The 19653-nt window shown below is 48.4% G+C and overlaps 1 protein-coding gene across 1 annotated transcript in view; it reads right to left on the minus strand.

Annotated features, from left to right (window-relative positions):
* Nucleotides 1–19653, minus strand: part of LOC139377073 (uncharacterized) — a 101765-nt gene that overhangs the window by 8016 nt on the left and 74096 nt on the right. Inside the window, exon 8 of the mRNA XM_071120117.1 lies at nt 11520–11651. Coding sequence (XP_070976218.1) covers nt 11520–11651 — 132 coding nt within the window. The remainder of the gene's footprint in view (nt 1–11519; nt 11652–19653) is intronic.

The raw sequence follows: 19653 nt of genomic DNA on the forward strand, positions 1-19653 counted from the left end.
TCCACAAATTTGAAGGGGCGTCAAACATTCTTTTAAGTACAGTGCCTTGCGAAAGTATTCGGCCCCCTTGAACTTTGCGACCTTTTGCCACATTTCAGACTTCAAACATAAAGATTTAAAACTGTATTTTTTTGTGAAGAATCAACAACAAGTGGGACACAATCATGAATTGGAACGACATTTATTGGATATTTCAAACTTTTTTAACAAATCAAAAACTGAAAAATTGGGCGTGCAAAATTACTCAGCCCCCTTAAGTTAATACTTTGTAGCGCCACCTTTTGCTGCGATTACAGCTGTAAGTCGCTTGGGGTATGTCTCTATCAGTTTTGCACATCGAGAGACTGCAATCTTTTCCCATTCCTCCTTGCAAAACAGCTCGAGCTCAGTGAGGTTGGATGGAGAGCATTTGTGAACAGCAGTTTTCAGTTCTTTCCACAGATTCTCGATTGGATTCAGGTCTGGACTTTGACTTGGCCATTCTAACACCTGGATATGCTTATTTTTGAACCATTCCATTGTAGATTTTGCTTTATGTGTTTTGGATCATTGTCTTGTTGGAAGACAAATCTCCGTCCCAGTCTCAGGTCTTTTGCAGACTCCATCAGGTTTTCTTCCAGAATGGTCCTGTATTTGGCTCCATCCATCTTCCCATCAATTTTAACCATCTTCCCTGTCCCTGCTGAAGAAAAGCAGGCCCAAACCATGATGCTGCCACCACCATGTTTGACAGTGGGGATGGTGTGTTCAGCTGTGTTGCTTTTACGCCAAACATAACGTTTTGCATTGTTGCCAAAAAGTTCAATTTTGGTTTCATCTGACCAGAGCACCTTCTTCCACATGTTTGGTGTGTCTCCCAGGTGGCTTGTGGCAAACTTTAAACGACACTTTTTATGGATATCTTTAAGAAATGGCTTTCTTCTTGCCACTCTTCCATAAAGGCCAGATTTGTGCAATATACGACTGATTGTTGTCCTATGGACAGAGTCTCCCACCTCAGCTGATGAACTCTGCAGTTCATCCAGAGTGATCATGGGCCTCTTGGCTGCATCTCTGATCAGTCTTCTCCTTGTATGAGCTGAAAGTTTAGAGGGACGGCCAGGTCTTGGTAGATTTGCAGTGGTCTGATACTCCTTCCATTTCAATATTATCGCTTGCACAGTGCTCCTTGGGATGTTTAAAGCTTGGGAAATCTTTTTGTATCCAAATCCGGCTTTAAACTTCTTCACAACAGTATCTCGGACCTGCCTGGTGTGTTCCTTGTTCTTCATGATGCTCTCTGCGCTTTTGACGGACCTCTGAGACTATCACAGTGCAGGTGCATTTATACGGAGACTTGATTACACACAGGTGGATTGTATTTATCATCATTAGTCATTTAGGTCAACATTGGATCATTCAGAGATCCTCACTGAACTTCTGGAGAGAGTTTGCTGCACTAAAAGTAAAGGGGCTGAATAATTTTTAACGCCCAATTTTTCAGTTTTTGATTTGTTAAAAAAGTTTGAAATATCCAATAAATGTCGTTCCACTTCATGATTGCATCCCACTTGTTGTTGATTCTTCACAAAAAATACAGTTTTATATCTTTATGTTTGAAGCCTGAAATGTGGCAAAAGGTCGCAAAGTTCAAGGGGACCGAATACTTTCGCAAGGCACTGTATATATAGTGTATAAAACACCAAATATTCATTAATATGCTTTAATGTTTGTAAACACTTTACATAGCAGGTAATCCCTTGAAATTGAAGTAGAAATACTGTGAAAACAAATTGTATTCATTCATCCATTTATAAATTAATTCCATTTACAGTAGCATTTGCTTTTTTACAGTATAAGTCAATGTTACGGTATTGTAATGTGTCATGACACAGTACTTTATTTATATTTATATTACAGTATATGTACTGTAGCATATGTCAAGAACAGTAGACCTGTGAGGCCTTTGATGATATAGTGAGTGGTTTTTATTGCCCTCATGACTGTATAAATGTGTCTGTGAGTGTCTGTGTACAATATGTGTATGTGCAAACATTGAACTGTGTGTGTGTGTGTGTGTGTGTGTGTTGAAACAGTGCAGTAACCTGACCCATTTTGCTCAGGCAGAGTAAACTGTGTTATCAGCCTGCTGTGTGTTCTGGCTGGGCTGTGTGGCAGAGTTACCTAACCACTGGATAAACCAGTTACATTTCACCACAGTCAGCCCAAACAAGTAGTGGAGAAAATAGAATGGTGTGTGTCAGGGATAACTGTCACGAGTCCGACCGAGGGTGTTTCCCTTTCCCGGGCAGGTGGCGCTCGGCGGTCGTCGTCACCGGCCTATTAGCTGCCACTGATTGTTTTTCCTTCCCCTCCTTGTTTGTTGAGTGGTAGCACCTGTGAGTGTGTAATTAGTTTGTCTTTATTAGACAGCCGGCCCGCCTGGTTGTTGTGCGGGATTATTTCATTGTAAACCTTCGGCTCTGTGGTATAGGCACGTTGTGTCCCATTTGTACATTTTGATTCCCTGTGTTTTGGGAACGTAACGTTTTTGTGAGCACCCTGTGGTGCATTGGTGCGATTAAAGGACGCGCAGCATTGAACTCTCTGTCTCCTGCATTTGACTCCACACCCACGACACCCGGAGCATTACAGAATCCCGCACCTATCAAATTGATGGAGTCAGCAGGAGCAGCGGACAACCCTCTCCCATCGATGGAGGAACGGGTTCTCCACCACACCACCGTCCTTCATCGGATCGGATCCGCGATGGATCAAGTGATGGAGAGAATGGACAGATGGGAGAGGAGTGGGCTCCTCTCTCCACCTTCGGCACCCACGGTTCCGGACCCCCCATCTCCCGACTCCAGCACCCTCCGTCTGACGCTACCGAGGGCTTATGAGGGAGCGGCGGCGGGTTGCCAGGGGTTTCTGCTCCAGCTGGAGCTATACCTGGCCACCATCAGACCCACTCCCTCAGGAGAAGAGAGGGTGAGTGTCCTCATCTCCTGCCTCACGGGTCGTGCCCTGGAATGGGCGAACGCGGTCTGGAATGGTCCAGACTCAGCGCGGGAGCACTACCCAGAGTTTTCCCGTCGCTTCCGCGCCGTGTTTGATCACCCTCTAGACGGCCGAGCGGCGGGAGAACGACTATTTCGCCTCAGGCAGGAGAGGAGGAGCGCCCAGGATTACGCGCTGGAGTTCCGGACCTTGGCAGCCGGATCTGGGTGGAACGACAGGGCTCTCATGGACCACTACAGGTGTAGTCTCCGAGAGGATGTCCGCCGGGAGTTAGCGTGTCGGGACACCACTCTGTCACTGGATCAGCTGATTGACATGTCCATTCGACTGGATAATCTGCTGGCTGCCCGCGGGCGTTCAGAGAGGGTCCTGTGCGTTCCACCACCCAGCCCCTCCGCTCCCATTCCGATGGAGTTGGGAGGGGCTGCGCCGAGGGGTACCGGAGGAGGAGGCCTTCCCTGCACCAACTGTGGTCGGAGAGGACACACGTCTGATCGGTGCTGGGGGGGTCCGTCTGGGAGTAGAGATGGCAGGCGGAACGCTTCTCGGTCACCCCAGGTGAGTCAGCATCAAACTCACCCAGAACCCCCTGTTGGCCACATGTTTGTCTTAACTTTTTTCCTTCGCTTTTTTCCCTCTTCCCAGCATAGGGCGCTCGTCGATTCAGGCGCAGCTGGGAACTTTATGGATCGCGGACTCGCCCTTAAGTTAGGGGTTCCGCTGGTGCCGATAGATTCTCCTTTCCCCGTGCACTCCCTAGATAGCCGGCCATTAGGGTCAGGGATGGTCAGGGAGACCACGGTCCCACTGGACATGGTGACGCAGGGGAATCATAGGGAGCGTATCAGTTTCTTTATTATTGACTCGCCTGCGTTTCCAGTGGTGCTGGGAACTCCCTGGCTGGCCCGGCACAATCCTAAAATTTCGTGGAAACAGGGGGTTCTCCAGGGGTGGTCAGAGGAGTGTTCTGGAAGGTGTTTGGGAGTTTCCATCGGTGCCACGTCGGTGGAGAGTCCAGACCAGGGTTCCACGGTGTGCATTCCCCCCGAGTATGCCGATTTGGCAATCGCTTTCAGTAAAGTGAAAGCGACTAAATTACCACCTTATCGACCGGGAAGGGATTGTACGATAGATCTCCAGGTAGACGCTGCGCTTCCCAAGAGTCACGTGTACCCGCTGTCCCAGGAGGAGACGTTGGCAATGGAGACATATGTCACGGAGGCGCTGGGACAGGGGTACATTCGGTCCTCCATTTCACCCGTCTCCTCAAGTTTCTTTTTTGTGAGGAAAAAGGAGGGAGGTTTGCGTCCGTGTATCGATTATAGAGGTCTAAACGCCATCACAGTGGGGTATAGTTACCCTCTACCTCTCATCGCTACGGCGGTGGAATCGTTCCACGGAGCGCAGTTCTTCACAAAACTGGATCTCAGGAGCGCGTATAGTTTGGTGCGTATTCGGAAGGGAGACGAGTGGAAAACCGCATTTAGTACTACATCAGGCCACTATGAGTACCTCGTCATGCCGTATGGGTTAAAGAATGCTCCAGCCGTTTTCCAATCCTTTGTAGACGAGATTCTCAGGGACCTGTGCGGGCAGGGAGTGGTGGTTTATATCGATGACATTCTGATCTACTCGGCCACTCACACCGCGCATGTGTCTCTGGTGCGCAAGGTGCTTGGTAGACTGCTGGAGCATGACCTATACGTCAAGGCTGAGAAATGCGTGTTCTCTAAACGAGCCGTCTCTTTTCTGGGATATCGCATTTCCACCTCGGGGGTAGTGATGGAGGGTGACCGCATTAGGGCCGTGCGTAATTGGCCGACTCCGACCACGGTAAAGGAGGTGCAGCGTTTTCTGGGTTTTGCCAACTACTACCGGAGGTTTATCCGGGGTTTTGGCCAGGTAGCGGCTCCCATCACCTCACTGCTGAAGGGGGGCCCGGTGCGTTTGCAGTGGTCAGCAGAGGCGGACGGAGCATTCAACAAGTTGAAGGCGCTGTTTACTGATGCGCCCGTGTTGGCGCATCCGGACCCCTCTCTAGCATTCATAGTGGAGGTGGACGCGTCCGAGGCTGGGGTGGGTGCCGTGCTATCACAGCGCTCGGGTACGCCACCAAAACTCCGACCCTGCGCTTTCTTCTCAAGGAAGCTCAGCCCAGCGGAGCGTAACTATGATGTGGGGGACCGGGAGTTGCTAGCGGTGGTTAGAGCTCTGAAGGTGTGGAGACACTGGCTTGAGGGGGCTAAACACCCCTTTCTCATCTGGACCGACCACCAGAATCTGGAGTATATTCGGGCAGCTAGGAGACTTAACCCACGTCAGGCAAGGTGGGCCATGTTCTTCACCCGGTTCCGATTTACTTTGTCTTATAGACCGGGCTCCCAGAACGTGAAGGCTGACGCACTGTCCCGCCTTTATGACACGGAGGATGGGTCCACCGAACCTACTCCCATCCTTCCCGCATCGAAGCTGGTAGCCCCAGTGGTATGGGAGGTGGACTCGGACATCGAGCGGGCGTTACGGGCTGAACCCGCGCCTTCTCAGTGTCCAGCGGGGCGAAGGTACGTGCCGCTTGGTGTTCGGGACAAACTGATTCGGTGGGCTCACGTTCTACCCTCCTCGGGTCACCCTGGGGTGACGAGGACAGTGGGGAGCCTTCAGGGGAGGTATTGGTGGCCTACGTTGGCTAAGGACGTTAAGGGTTATGTCTCCTCCTGTTCAGTGTGCGCTCAGAGTAAGGCTCCTAGGCACCTTCCTAGAGGGAAGCTACAACCCCTCCCTGTTCCACAGCGGCCATGGTCACATCTGTCCATAGATTTCCTAACCGATCTCCCGCCGTCTCAGGGGAACACCACGGTTCTGGTGATTGTGGATCGGTTCTCTAAGTCCTGCCGTCTCCTCCCGTTGCCCGGTATCCCTACAGCCCTACAGACTGCGGAGGCGTTATTCACCCATGTCTTCCGGCACTACGGGGTGCCGGAGGACATCGTTTCTGATCGGGGCCCCCAATTCACGTCCCGGGTATGGAGAGCGTTCATGGAACGTTTGGGGGTCTCTGTCAGCCTGACCTCCGGTTATCACCCCGAGAGTAATGGGCAGGTGGAGAGAGTGAACCAGGAGGTGGGTAGGTTTCTGCGGTCGTATTGCCAGGATCGGCCAGGGGAGTGGGCACGATACATTCCCTGGGCTGAAATGGCTCAGAACTCACTACGCCACTCCTCTACTAACGTGTCCCCTTTTCAGTGTGTGTTGGGGTACCAGCCGGTCCTGGCACCATGGCATCCGAGCCAGACCGAGGCTCCTGCGGTGGAGGAATGGGTACAGCGCTCCAAGGAGACCTGGAGGGCCGTCCAGGAATCTCTACGACAAGCGAGTGGACGGCAGAAGAGGAGTGCTGACCGCCACCGCAGTGAGGCCCCCGTGTTTGTACCGGGGGACAGGGTCTGGCTCTCGACCCGAAACCTACCTCTCCGCTTGCCCTGCCGGAAGCTGGGTCCGCAGTGTGTAGGGCCCTTTAAAGTCCTGAGGAGGATAAACGAGGTGTGTTATCGATTACAACTCCCTTCCTATTATCGTATTAACCCCTCGTTTCATGTGTCTCTCCTCAGGCCGGTGGTAGCTGGTCCCCTGCAGGACAGTGAGGTACCGGAGGTCCCTCCCCCCCCGCTGGACATCGAGGGGTCCCCGGCGTACACGATCCGGGCCATTCTGGACTCAAGACGCCGGGTGAGGGGCCTGCAGTACCTCGTGGACTGGGAGGGGTACGGTCCGGAGGAGAGGTGCTGGGTACCGGTAGGGGACATCTTGGATCCCTCCATGTTGAGGGATTTCCATCGCCTCCATCCGGATCGCCCTGCGCCTCGTCCTCCGGGGCGACCTCGAGGCCGGTGTCGGCGCGCTGCGGGAGCCACGCGTCAGGGGGGGGGTACTGTCACGAGTCCGACCGAGGGTGTTTCCCTTTCCCGGGCAGGTGGCGCTCGGCGGTCGTCGTCACCGGCCTATTAGCTGCCACTGATTGTTTTTCCTTCCCCTCCTTGTTTGTTGAGTGGTAGCACCTGTGAGTGTGTAATTAGTTTGTCTTTATTAGACAGCCGGCCCGCCTGGTTGTTGTGCGGGATTATTTCATTGTAAACCTTCGGCTCTGTGGTATAGGCACGTTGTGTCCCATTTGTACATTTTGATTCCCTGTGTTTTGGGAACGTAACGTTTTTGTGAGCACCCTGTGGTGCATTGGTGCGATTAAAGGACGCGCAGCATTGAACTCTCTGTCTCCTGCATTTGACTCCACACCCACGACACCCGGAGCATTACAATAACAGCCAAACCACTAAACCATGTTGTTTTTTGTTTGTTTGTTTGTTTGTTTGAATTTTACCCCTTTTTCTCCCCAATTTCGTGGTATCCAATTGTTTAGTAGCTACTATATTGTCTCATCGCTACAACTCCCGTACGGGCTCGGGAGAGACAAAGGTTGAAAGTCATGCGTCCTCCGATACACAACCCAACCAAGCCGCACTGCTTCTTAACACAGCGCCATCCAACCCGGAAGCCAGCCGCACCAATTTGAAACACCGTGCACCTGGCAACCTTGGTTAGCGTGGTTAGCGTGCACTGCGCCCGGCCCGCCACAGGAGTCACTGCTGCGCGATGAGACAAGGATTTCCCTACCGGCCAAACCCTCCCTAACCCGGACGACGCTAGGCCAATTGTGCGTCGCCCCACTGACCTCCCGGACGCGGCCGGTTACGACAGAACCTGGGCACGAACCCAGAGTCTCTGGTGGCACAGCTGGCGCTGCAGTACAGCGCCCTTAACCACTGCGCCACCCGGGACAGGCCAAACCATGTTTTTCGATGAATTTATGACACATCCGATTTTCAAGAAGGAACGTGTGTAAAAAATGCTTTTCACAGGGAAAGATTTAATTGACCATATCTAGGTCCATGTTTTATTAGTACTACAGGATACACATGGCAAGTATTAATGGACCATATCTAGTTCCATGTTTTATTAGTACTACAGAATACACATGGCAGGTATTAATGGACCATATCTAGTTCCATGTTTTATTAGTACTACAGAATACACATGGCAGGTATTAATGGACCAGATCTAGTTCCATGTTTTACTACAGGATACACATGGCAGGTATTAATGGACCATATCTAGTTCCATGTTTTACTACAGGATACACATGGCAAGTATTAATGGACCATATCTAGTTCCATGTTTTATTCATACTACAGGATACACATGGCAAGTACTAATGGACCAGATCTAGTTCCATGTTTTACTACAGGATACACATGGCAGGTATTAATGGACCAGATCTAGTTCCATGTTTTACTACAGGATACACATGGCAGGTATTAATGGACCATATCTAGTTCCATGTTTTACTACAGGATACACATGGCAAGTATTAATGGACCATATCTAGTTCCATGTTTTATTCGTACTACAGGATACACATGGCAAGTACTAATGGACCATATCTAGTTCCATGTTTTACTACAGGATACACATGGCAAGTATTCATGGACCATATCTAGTTCCATGTTTTACTACAGGATACACATGGCAAGAATTAATGGATCATATCTAGTTCCATGTTTTACTACAGGATACACATGGCAAGTATTAATGGACCATATCTAGTTCCATGTTTTATTAGTACTACAGGATACACATGGCAAGTACTAATGGACCATATCTAGTTCCATGTTTTACTACAGGATACACATGGCAAGTACTAATGGACCTTATCTAGTTCCATGTTTTATTAGTACTACAGGATACACATGGCAAGTACTAATGGACCATATCTAGTTCCATGTTTTATTAGTACTACAGGATACACATGGCAAGTATTAATGGACCATATCTAGTTCCATGTTTTACTACAGGATACACATGGCAAGTATTAATGGACCATATCTAGTTCCATGTTTTATTAGTACTACAGGATACACATGGTAAGTACTAATGGACCATATCTAGTTCCATGTTTTACTACAGGATACACATGGCAAGTATTAATGGACCATATCTAGTTCCATGTTTTATTAGTACTACAGGATACACATGGCAAGTATTAATGGATCATATCTAGTTCCATGTTTTACTACAGGATACACATAGCAAGTATTAATGGATCATATCTAGTTCCATGTTTTACTACAGGATACACATGGCAAGTATTAATGGACCATATCTAGTTCCATGTTATATTACATGATACACATGGCAAGTATTAGTGGACCATATCTAGTTCCATGTTTTACTACAGGATACACATGGCAAGTATTAATGGACCATATCTAGTTCCATGTTTTATAAGTACTACAGGATACACATGGCAAGTATTAATGGACCATATTTAGTTCCATGTTTTACTACAGGATACACATGGCAAGTACTAATGGACAATATCTAGTTCCATGTTTTATTAGTACTACAGGATACATATGGCAAGTATTAATGGACCATATCTAGTTCCATGCTTTACTACAGGATACACATGGCAAGTATTAATGGACAATATCTAGTTCCATGTTTTATTAGTACTACAGGATACACATGGCAAGTATTAATGGACCATATCTAGTTCCATGTTTTACTACAGGATACACATGGTATACACATCCAACCAAGTACTTACTTACAGGGTCCTTCTGGACAAGGCAACAACAATAAGAAATAATAACATGTGTGTGCAAACTCGCTACTTACAACCAAATGGCTTGTGGAAAATCTTGCAGAGACATTCCATCTAAGCGACATTGTGACCTCTGTGGCATTTCTGTTTCATAGGTCATAGAGAGGTGCACAAAAGGATTGTGGGATACGGTCATGTTTGTCTTCCGTGTTCACACCCGGACTGCACCTCTGATCTACTGCTCCTGAGAAATGCTTCATGAGCAAATAGCTCTCTTTATCTATCATTCTCCATGTCGCTCTCTGTCTCTCTCTTTCTGTCACTCCATCTGTCACTATCTCTCTCAGACCCCAAGGGATTTTAGGAGTTTCAAAAAATGCACAATGGTCTTTAGGGGGTAACTGTTGGGGTGGAACTGACACTGAGTATCTATCTACAAAGTATATATTTTGTACTCAAGCGATACTATCACATACTCATACAGATGAACATAAACAGTTCCTTTTTCATTAGATTCAACAATCCCCCCCCCTCTCTCTCTCTCTCTCTCTCCGTGTCTCTCTCTTCCTAACAGATCTCTAGCAACACTTAAACCCTGCCCCCACAAATCTGTGATGATCTTTTTTAATAAACAAAGACCATGCCCTGCACTGTGTGTGTGATCTGTACAGCCATTACGTGTCTGTGTGTGTGTGTGTATTTGTGTGTGTGTGTGTGTATGTGTGTTTGCAGCAGAGGAAGGAAGTCACAAGACGATGGGGGTTTCAAAACTGCAGCTGTTGAAGAAGCCTGTACTGTATATTTTATTTTGTTCATTCTCCTCTTCTCCTTCTCCACGTCTACTCTAAGATACAGTACCGTTTATATTTCTGCTCTCTGTGTGTGACAGGATTATCAACTTGGCAACAAAATCTTATTTCTGTTATTTTGTAGATATCAGAAAATAAGTAGTGAATTTAGAATGGTTTGTGTGCATTATGTACGTTAGTGGGTAAGACCCGGTTTGGGAGATCTGATTGGCTGAGAGCAGGCCAGCGCCTACAAAAGGCAAGTAAGGAGTGGACGAGAAGAGAGGGACGAAGGAGGAGAGGAGTGGAACACCTTTTGACGGGTGCAACTGACACACTCCAGAGTATACTAGGAGTTCAGAAAGAGAGAAAGATAAAATCATAAAGAGGAAGAGGGATTAAGGGGGAAGAGAAGAGAAAGAGGAGATTGTCTTACTATTTGTCTCAGAGAGGCAAAAACAAAGAGAGTGAAAGAATGAGTGATTGAGAGAGCGGGAGAGAAAGACAGAAAAAGAGGGAGGGAGAGAAATCTGCGTAGTAGTCTGAGCTCTACATTCTAAATGAGGAGCCAAACAGCAGAGACTTAACCCCTTAAGCTCTGCTCACAGCCACACAGCAAAAGGAGCCAGGGGCTCAAACCTGTTTTTCTGCAGCCAAGCCAACAGTGAAACTCTCCAGAAGTAGTGCACTACATGAGAAATGGGATGTCACTTTGTCCCATAGTGTGACTGACGTGTCAGAGTTAAGGGCTCGGCTCCACCCACATGTTGCGGTTCCACATGGCTGTAATCCCACCCAGCAGTGTAACCAGAAACCAGGCCCCGGACCAAGTTTGACTCAGGAAGGCCTGTGTTATGGCGGCAAAGCCAATCAAAGAGGAGCTCTCTGGGTAAACAGGACCTCTCTTTCACAATTTGACCATTAAGTTAACACAAATTTACTGTACATACATACATACATACATTTACTGTACATATGTTATGTAAGCAATACACAAATCTCCCCATGACACACTTACCTCATCCCGCCCACTCCACCACCCACATACATACACACACAGACATATCCCTCACCTCCATGGCTGTGGGTGTGTATCCCTGTCCATTCTCCCCCGGGGGTATAGGCGCTGGGTGCAAGGTGATGATGTCATTGTCCTCTGGGGGCTTCCAGATGTACTGCTCCCCGTTTCCCATGAACACTGCCTCCTGGTGGACACACAGAGAACAGGGCTCTGCTGTCAGCCTGGTAGCCAGGGCCTATATTCACTACTCGAAGCACCGGCGCAACACGTTATATATTAAGGCCAACATTGCAGCAGAAGCAAACTCCTTCCTCCGCTACTCTTTCATCCACGTGAGGCTACAATACCTTAAGTTTCCCAGGGAAGCTGTGAAGTACCGGGGAAGTTAGGCCTACCAATGTGTCTCTCCTCATTCAGAAGGCTCACTGATGTCAACACCAAAGCTGACTGAATGTGAATGGTAATGGTGGTAGTAATGGTGAGAGCCCAGTATTAAGATAATCCTGTTGTTACTTAGTGTCTCTAAAACAACTACGTTTTCATTTCAGTATGTTTTAACTGAAAAGTCCAAACGTCAGTCTTTTACCAGAAAAATATATTTTTGCCTACAGATAATATTCTGCCCATATGAACACATGTATTTTAGGCCCCAAAAAGAACAGCTCTGCATGATTGAATGAAAATCTGCAAAAAGACAACATCGTTTCACAATCTTTAATAAAAGACTCACAAACAGAAACACGCAATAGTCTGTACAGCTGGCTCCACAGTTTCCCCGCCTCCAACGCAACTCTTATCTCAGCGACATTGACTGCAGGGGGGTAGTACCTTCCACAAAAAGTTTTGCTCAACAAAAAAACACAAAAGCAAGAATAATAAAGCCTCACAAATACTGTACATACAAACCATATGTTATGTAGGAAATACCCAAATCTCCCCAATATACTGTGCATACAAACCATATGTTATGTAGGCAATACCCAAATCTCCCCAATATACTGTACATACAAACCATATGTTATGTAGGCAATACCCAAATCTCCCCAATATACTGTACATACAAACCATATGTTATGTAGGCAATACCCAAATCTCCCCAATATACTGTACATACAAACCATATGTTATGTAGGCAATACCCAAATCTCCCCAATATACTGTACATACAAACCATATGTTATGTAGGCAATACCCAAATCTCCCCAATATACTGTACATACAAACCATATGTTATGTAGGCAATACCCAAATCTCCCCAATATACTGTACATACAAACCATATGTTATGTAGGCAATACCCAAATCTCCCCAATATACTGTGCATACAAAACATATGTTATGTAGGCAATACCCAAATCTCCCCAATATACTGTGTGTGTGTGTGTGTGTGTGTGTGTGTGTGTGTGTGTGCGTGTGTGTGTGTGTGTGTGGGGGGGGGGGGGTCTGTGTGTGTCTGTGTGTGTGTGTGTGTGTGTGTGTGTGTGTGTGTGTGTGTGTATGTGGGGGGGGTGTGTTTGCATTGAGAAATTACATGGTTGTTGAAATGGTTTCGCATGGTTGTGCATATGGATTAAATAATATTCTGGCATCAGATCATCTCTGTTCACACATTTGTAAGTGTACATTCTGTAGTGCTATTAAATATCTCTACAGCAAATCATCTGTATGCAGCTTCACTATGCTGTCAGGTATCCCCTCCACCATCTCCCCTCCACCGTCTGCCCTCCACCGTCTCCCCTCCACCTTCTCCCTTCCACCGTCTCCCCTCCACCATCTCCCCTGCACCGTCTCCCCTCCACCGTCTGCCCATCCACAGTCTGCCCTCCACCGTCTGCCCTCCACCGTCTGCCCTCCACCGTCTGCCCTCCACCGTCTCCCCTCCACCGTCTGCCCTCCACCGTCTGCCCTCCACCGTCTGCCCTCCACCGTCTCCCCTCCACCGTCTCCCCTCCACCGTCTGCCCTCCATCGTCTCCCCTCCACCGTCTGCCCTCCACCGTCTGCCCTCCACCGTCTGCCCTCCACCGTCTCCCCTCCACCGTCTCCCCTCCACCGTCTCCCCTCCACCGTCTCCCTTCCACCGTCTGCCCTCCACCGTCTCCCCTCCACCGTCTCCCCTCCACCGTACTGCCCTCCACCGTCTCCCCTCCACCGTCTGCCCTCCACCGTCTGCCCTCCACCGTCTCCCCTCCACCGTCTGCCCTCCACCGTCTGCCCTCCACCGTCTGCCCTCCACCGTCTCCCCTCCACCGTCTGCCCTCCACCGTCTCCCTTCAACCGTCTCCACTCCACCGTCTCCCCTCCACCGTCTCCCCTCCACCGTCTCCCCTGCACCGTCTCCCCTCCACCGTCTCCCCTCCACCGTCTCCCCTGCACCGTCTCCCCTCCACCGTCTCCCCTGCACCGTCTCCCCTGCACCGTCTCCCCTGCACCGTCTCCCCTCCACCGTCTCCCCTCCACCGTATCCCCTCCACCGTCTCCCCTCCACAGTATGCCCTCCACCGTATCCCCTCCACCGTCTCCCCTCCACCGTCTCCCCTCCACCGTATCCCCTCCACCATACTGCTGTCTCTTGTCCTTTTGTTTTTTTCTTCATATGAAATATAACTGAACAAAACAGTACCGTCAGATAGAGGGTAAAATGTTTTTGAGGAAATTTCAATGGTTAAAGAATCATGTGTGTTGTGTTGCATATACACGGCCCCCAGATCAAAGATGCGCCCTACGTGTGTGTGTGTGTGTGTGTGTGTGTGTGTGTGTGTGTGTGTGTGTGTGTGTGTGTGTGTGTGTGTGTGTGTGTGTCAAAAGACAGCCCACTCAGTGCACAGCTGCCCAGAAATCAGACAGCAATCATGAACAGAATCAGATGCTGCCATCAAATGAGATGTTCCTCTTCATCAGTGGATCTTTTTAACTCTTGGTCGATCAAGAGGTTTCTCAGTCTCTAGTGCTACCAACATCCAGATGTTTATTACCCTCTATCACACACAGAGACCCTCCATTGTCCCCACCATCAAATCTACACTACAGAACCACTGCAGGAGAAGCCTCCCAGGGGATTTCTTTACTGAATCTCATACATATCCATCATCTATTGTGTGAGTGATTATGAATGTTTTATGAGTGACATTAGTAAATGCAATTAAAGTTAATTAAAGTTCAGGAGTAGTTTGTTGATTGTGCTGTATATACAATCTCATAGTTACAGCTTTAATGTACTTTCTAACAAAGATCAAACTCAATAATAACAAAGCCCAATAGTTAATGTTTTGTAAATTAAGATGCACTCTCCAGAGCCAGTGATGTTCTATTTATTCCTCTGGCTGGACGGCTACCTGTTTTGCTGTTTCTTCCCTCAACACACACGCAAGCGCACACACTCACACACACACTCACTCACACACGGCTTGGCAGCCATACAGGCTCTTGCATAATCGTCCCCTCCGCTCTGCTGGCCGAGCACACAACATGTGCTCCACAGAGCAGGAGAAGGGCGGGGACGCAGGCTCACAAACACACACACTATGAAGCACATACTCACATATAGGCTACAGTACACACGCATAAACATAATATCCTTTTAGATGGTAAGAGCCCTTTTTTGGGGTACTTTGAGCAGTTTCATACTAGTTTCATCTCGCTGTGATATTCTCAGACGGATTTAGAGCTCTCAACATGGGAAACTATAAAATAATTTCATAGAATTGAACCAAGACCACTTTTTCTTGGTCACAGATGGACAAAATCACTATGCCCTGACCTTAGAGAGACGTTTTATTTCTCTATTTGGTTAGGTCAGGGTGTGACGTGGGGTGGGCATTCTATGATGTCTGTTTCTTTGTTTTTGGCCGAGTATGGTTCCCAATCAGAGGCAGCTGTCTATCGTTGTCTCTGATTGGGGATCATACTTGGGCAGCCCTTTTCCCACTTTCTGTTGTGGGATCTTGTTTTTGTCAGTTGCTGGTTTAGCGCTACATTACTTTACGTGTCATTTATCTGTTACAACTTCTACCAAAGTCGTTGCCTCTCCTTGTTCGGGCGGTGCTCGGCGGTCGACGTCACCTGTCTTCTAGCCATCATCGATCCATTTTTCATTGGTTTTGTCTTGTCTTCCCACACACCTGTTTTCAATCCCATCCATTACCTGTTGTGTTTTTAACCCTCTGTTTCCCCTCATGTCTTTGTCAGAGATTCTGTCATAGACGTGTGTATAGGTGGCAGGGAAGTCAGGCGCAGGAGAGTCAAACGGAGTGTAAAATTGAGTCTTTTAATAAATGTCCAAGTAACATGCTCCATAACACTAATAAGAAAAATGAATATAAACAAATATGGGTACGAAGACCCGTCGCGCACCCATACCAATAAACACTACACTGACAATAAACAATCTCTGACAAAGACATGAGGGGAAACAGAGGGTTAAATACACAACACAAAGGTGCGGATTCGGAAGGGTGATGAGTGGAAGACGGCATTTAGCACCACTTCAGGTCATTATGAGTACCGTGTCATGCCATATGGGTTGATGAATGCTCCATCAGTCTTCCAGTCATTTGTAGATGAGATCTTCAGGGACCTGCACGGGCAGGGTATAGTGGTGTATATCAATGATATTCTGATATACTCCGCTACACGCGCAAGAGCATGTGTCCCTGGTGCGCAGGGTGCTTGGTCGCCTGTTGGAGCATTATCTATAATGAGCATTATTGGAGCATTATCTATAATAATAACAATCCATCTCCTTCCTAGGGCATCGGAATTCCACTTCAGGAGTGGAAATGGAGAGCGACCGCATTACAGCCGTGCGTAATTGGCCGACTCTAACCACGGTAAAGGAGGTGCAGCGTTTTTTAGGGTTTGCCAGGGGTTTTGGTCAGGTTGCTGCTCCCATGACCTCACTGCTAAAGGGGGGCCCGGTGCGCTTGCAGTGGCCGGCTGAGGCGAACGGGGCTTTTGGACACCTGAAGACTCTGTTTACCTCGGTACCTGTGTTGGCTCATCCGGATCCCTCTTTGCCATTCATAGTGGAGGTGGACGAATCCGAAGCTGGGATAGGAGCAGTGCTCTCTCAGCGTTCGGGTACGCCACTGAAGCTTCGCCCCTGTGCTTTCTTGTCGAAGAAGCTCAGCCCGACGGCGCGAAACTATGATGTGGGGGACCGGGAGCTGTTAGCTGTCGTAAAAGCCTTGAAGGCGTGGAGGCATTGGCTTGAGGGGCTAAACACCCTTTTCTCATCTGGACTGACCACCGCAATCTGGAGTACATCCGGCAGGCGAAGAGACTGAATCCTCGCCAGGCAAGGTGGGCCATGTTTTTCACTCGTTTTGTGTTTACTCTCTTACAGACCAGGCTCCCAGAACGTCAAGGCAGACGCATTGTCTAGGCTGTATGACACAGAGGAGCGGTACATGGATCCTACTCCCATGCTCCCAGCTTCGTGTTTGGTTGCGCCAGTATTGTGGGAGCTGGATGCGGACATTGAGCGGGCGTCACGTGGAGAGCCCTCTCCCCCTGAGTGTCCAGCTGGTCGTCTGTACGTTCCGTCTGCTGTCCGCGACCGATTGATCTATTGGGCTCACACGTCACCCTCCTCTGGTCATCCTGTGATAGGTCGGACGATGCGCTGTCTTGATGGGAGGTACTGGTGGCCCACTTTAGCTAAGGACGTGAGGATTTATGTTTTCTCCTGCTCGGTGTGCACCCAGTGCAAGGCTCCTAGACACCTGCCCAGAGGTAAGCTACAACCTTTACCCGTTCCTCAACGGCCGTGGTCGCACCTGTCGGTGGATTTCCTAACCGATCTTCCACCTTCACAGGGTAAAACCACGATCCTGCTCGTTGTGGATCGGTTTTCGAAGTCCTGTCGTCTCCTCCCTTTGCCCGGTCTCCCTACGGCCTTACAAACTGCAGAGGCCCTGTTTACACACGTTTTCCAGCACTATGGGGTGCCTGAGGATATAGTGTCTGATCGGGGTCCCCAGTTCACATCAAGGGTCTGGAAGGCGTTCATGGAACGTCTGGGGATCTCGGTTAGTCTTACCTCAGGTTTTCACCCCGAGAGTAATGGGCAGGTGGAGAGAGTTAACCAGGATGTGGGTAGGTTTCTGCGGTCCTATTGCCAGGACCGGCCGGGGGAGTGGGCGAAGTTCGTGCCCAGGGCAGAGATGGCACAGAACTCGCTACGTCACTCCTCCACTAACCTTACTCCTTTTCAATGTGTATTAGGGTATCAGCCGGTTCTGGCTCCTTGGCATCAAAGTCAGACTGAGGCTCCTGCGGTGGACAATTGGTTTCGAGGCACTGAGGAAACCTGGGAGGCAGCCCACGTCCACCTTCAGCGCGCCATAAGGCACCAGAAAATTGGCGCAGACCGTCGCCGCAGTGAGGCCCCGGTGTTCGCACCAGGGGACAGTGTCTGGCTCTCGACCCAAAACTTGCCCCTCCACCTGCTCTCCTCAGACCGGTGGTGGCTGGCCCGCTCCAGGAGGCTGAAGTGCGTGATGTTCCTCCGCCTCCTCTAGACATTGAGTACAATCCGGCGTACTCTGTTCGATCCATTTTGAATTTGACACGTCGGGCGAGAGGCCTTCAGTACCTCTTGGACTGGGAGGGGTACGGTCCGGAGGAGAGATGCTGGGTTCCGGTGGAGAAATGTTAGATCCTTCCATGTTAAAATAATTCCACCGTCTCCATCGGGATCGCCCTGCACCTTGCCCTCCGGGTCGTCCCCGATGCCAGTGTCGACGCGCAGATGGAGCCGCGCGTACAGCCGAAGTCGTTGCCTCTCCTTGTTCTGGCGGTGCTCGGCGGTCGACGTCACCGGTCTTCTAGCCATCATCGATCCATTTTTCATTTTCCATTGGTTTTGTCTTGTCTTCCCACACACCTGTTTTCAATACCATGAATTACCTGTTGTGTATTTAACCCTCTGTTTCCCCTCATGTCTTTGTCAGAGATTGTTTATTGTCAGTGTAGTGTTTATTTGTATGGGTGCGCGACGGGTCTTCGTACCCATATTTGTTTATATTCATTTTTCTTATTCGTGTTATGGAGCATGTTACTTGGACATTTATTAAAAGACTCCATTTTACACTCCGTTTGACTCTCCTGCGCCTGACTTCCCTGCCACCTATACACACGTCTATGACATTATATTTCTTGTTTTTTGGGTTGTTCATTTAATAAATTCAAAATGTACGCCTACCACGCTGTACCTTGGTCTCATTGGTGTCTCTGCACACTCAGTGGACGTTAAGGAGAAATTATCTGTCAACGTTATAGTGCCAATATTGTTCTGTCGCTAGGTATGATCATACTTATTTAAAAGTTATATGAAATGTGAAATCTTATAGTACGTCATTTATAAATTGATTGTTACTATATCATTTCAAGCCCTAATACCCACTTTTGTTGAATAGGAAAGAAATCTTATATGATTTCTCGTATTTTCATAAATTTGTACTATGAACTTGAGCTCGTGTCCTCAGAATGAGCACACCTCAGCAATCAGAATGAGCACACCTCAGCAATCAGAATGAGGACACCTCAGCAATCAGAATGAGGACACCTCAGCAATCAGAATGAGGACACCTCAGCAATCAGAATGAGGACACCTCAGCAATCAAAATGAGGATACCTCAGCAATCAAAATGAGCACACCTCAGCAATTGTTTTACCAGATAGGTGACTTACAGATCTTTCTAAAAACTATGCAACATTACCATTTATTGTTTATGGCCATCTCATGAAAAATAATTACGGTTGGGTATATCTATTTAGGCGGAAATCAACATTTTGCCCTGTCATTCAGCTACAAACAAGAGACAACGCTTTCTCTAAAACACACATACTAAACAGACAAAAACAAGCTCTCTCTCAAGGACACACTAGAGAAGCTGATGACACCAGGGGCGGCCCGAGTTGTTTGGGGACCCTAAGAGAGATTTGGCCTGGGGTATGGGCACGTTCATTTGAATATTCAAATGGACGTTAGTATTAGATTACTTGGGAGAGTATTCATTTTTGACTAAATGGAATAAAATGATCTATATGACATTGCTGCAAAGCCTACATGGATACATTCAACATTTTAATGACAGTTTTTATGAGTGCACCCCATACAAAAGACACACTGGTAGCCGATACACTTTCCACACGTGTAGCTTTTTGTTATTGTCAGGCAATGAA

Source organism: Oncorhynchus clarkii, chromosome 20, assembly GCF_045791955.1.
Source record: "Oncorhynchus clarkii lewisi isolate Uvic-CL-2024 chromosome 20, UVic_Ocla_1.0, whole genome shotgun sequence".
NCBI classification, from domain to species: domain Eukaryota; kingdom Metazoa; phylum Chordata; class Actinopteri; order Salmoniformes; family Salmonidae; genus Oncorhynchus; species Oncorhynchus clarkii.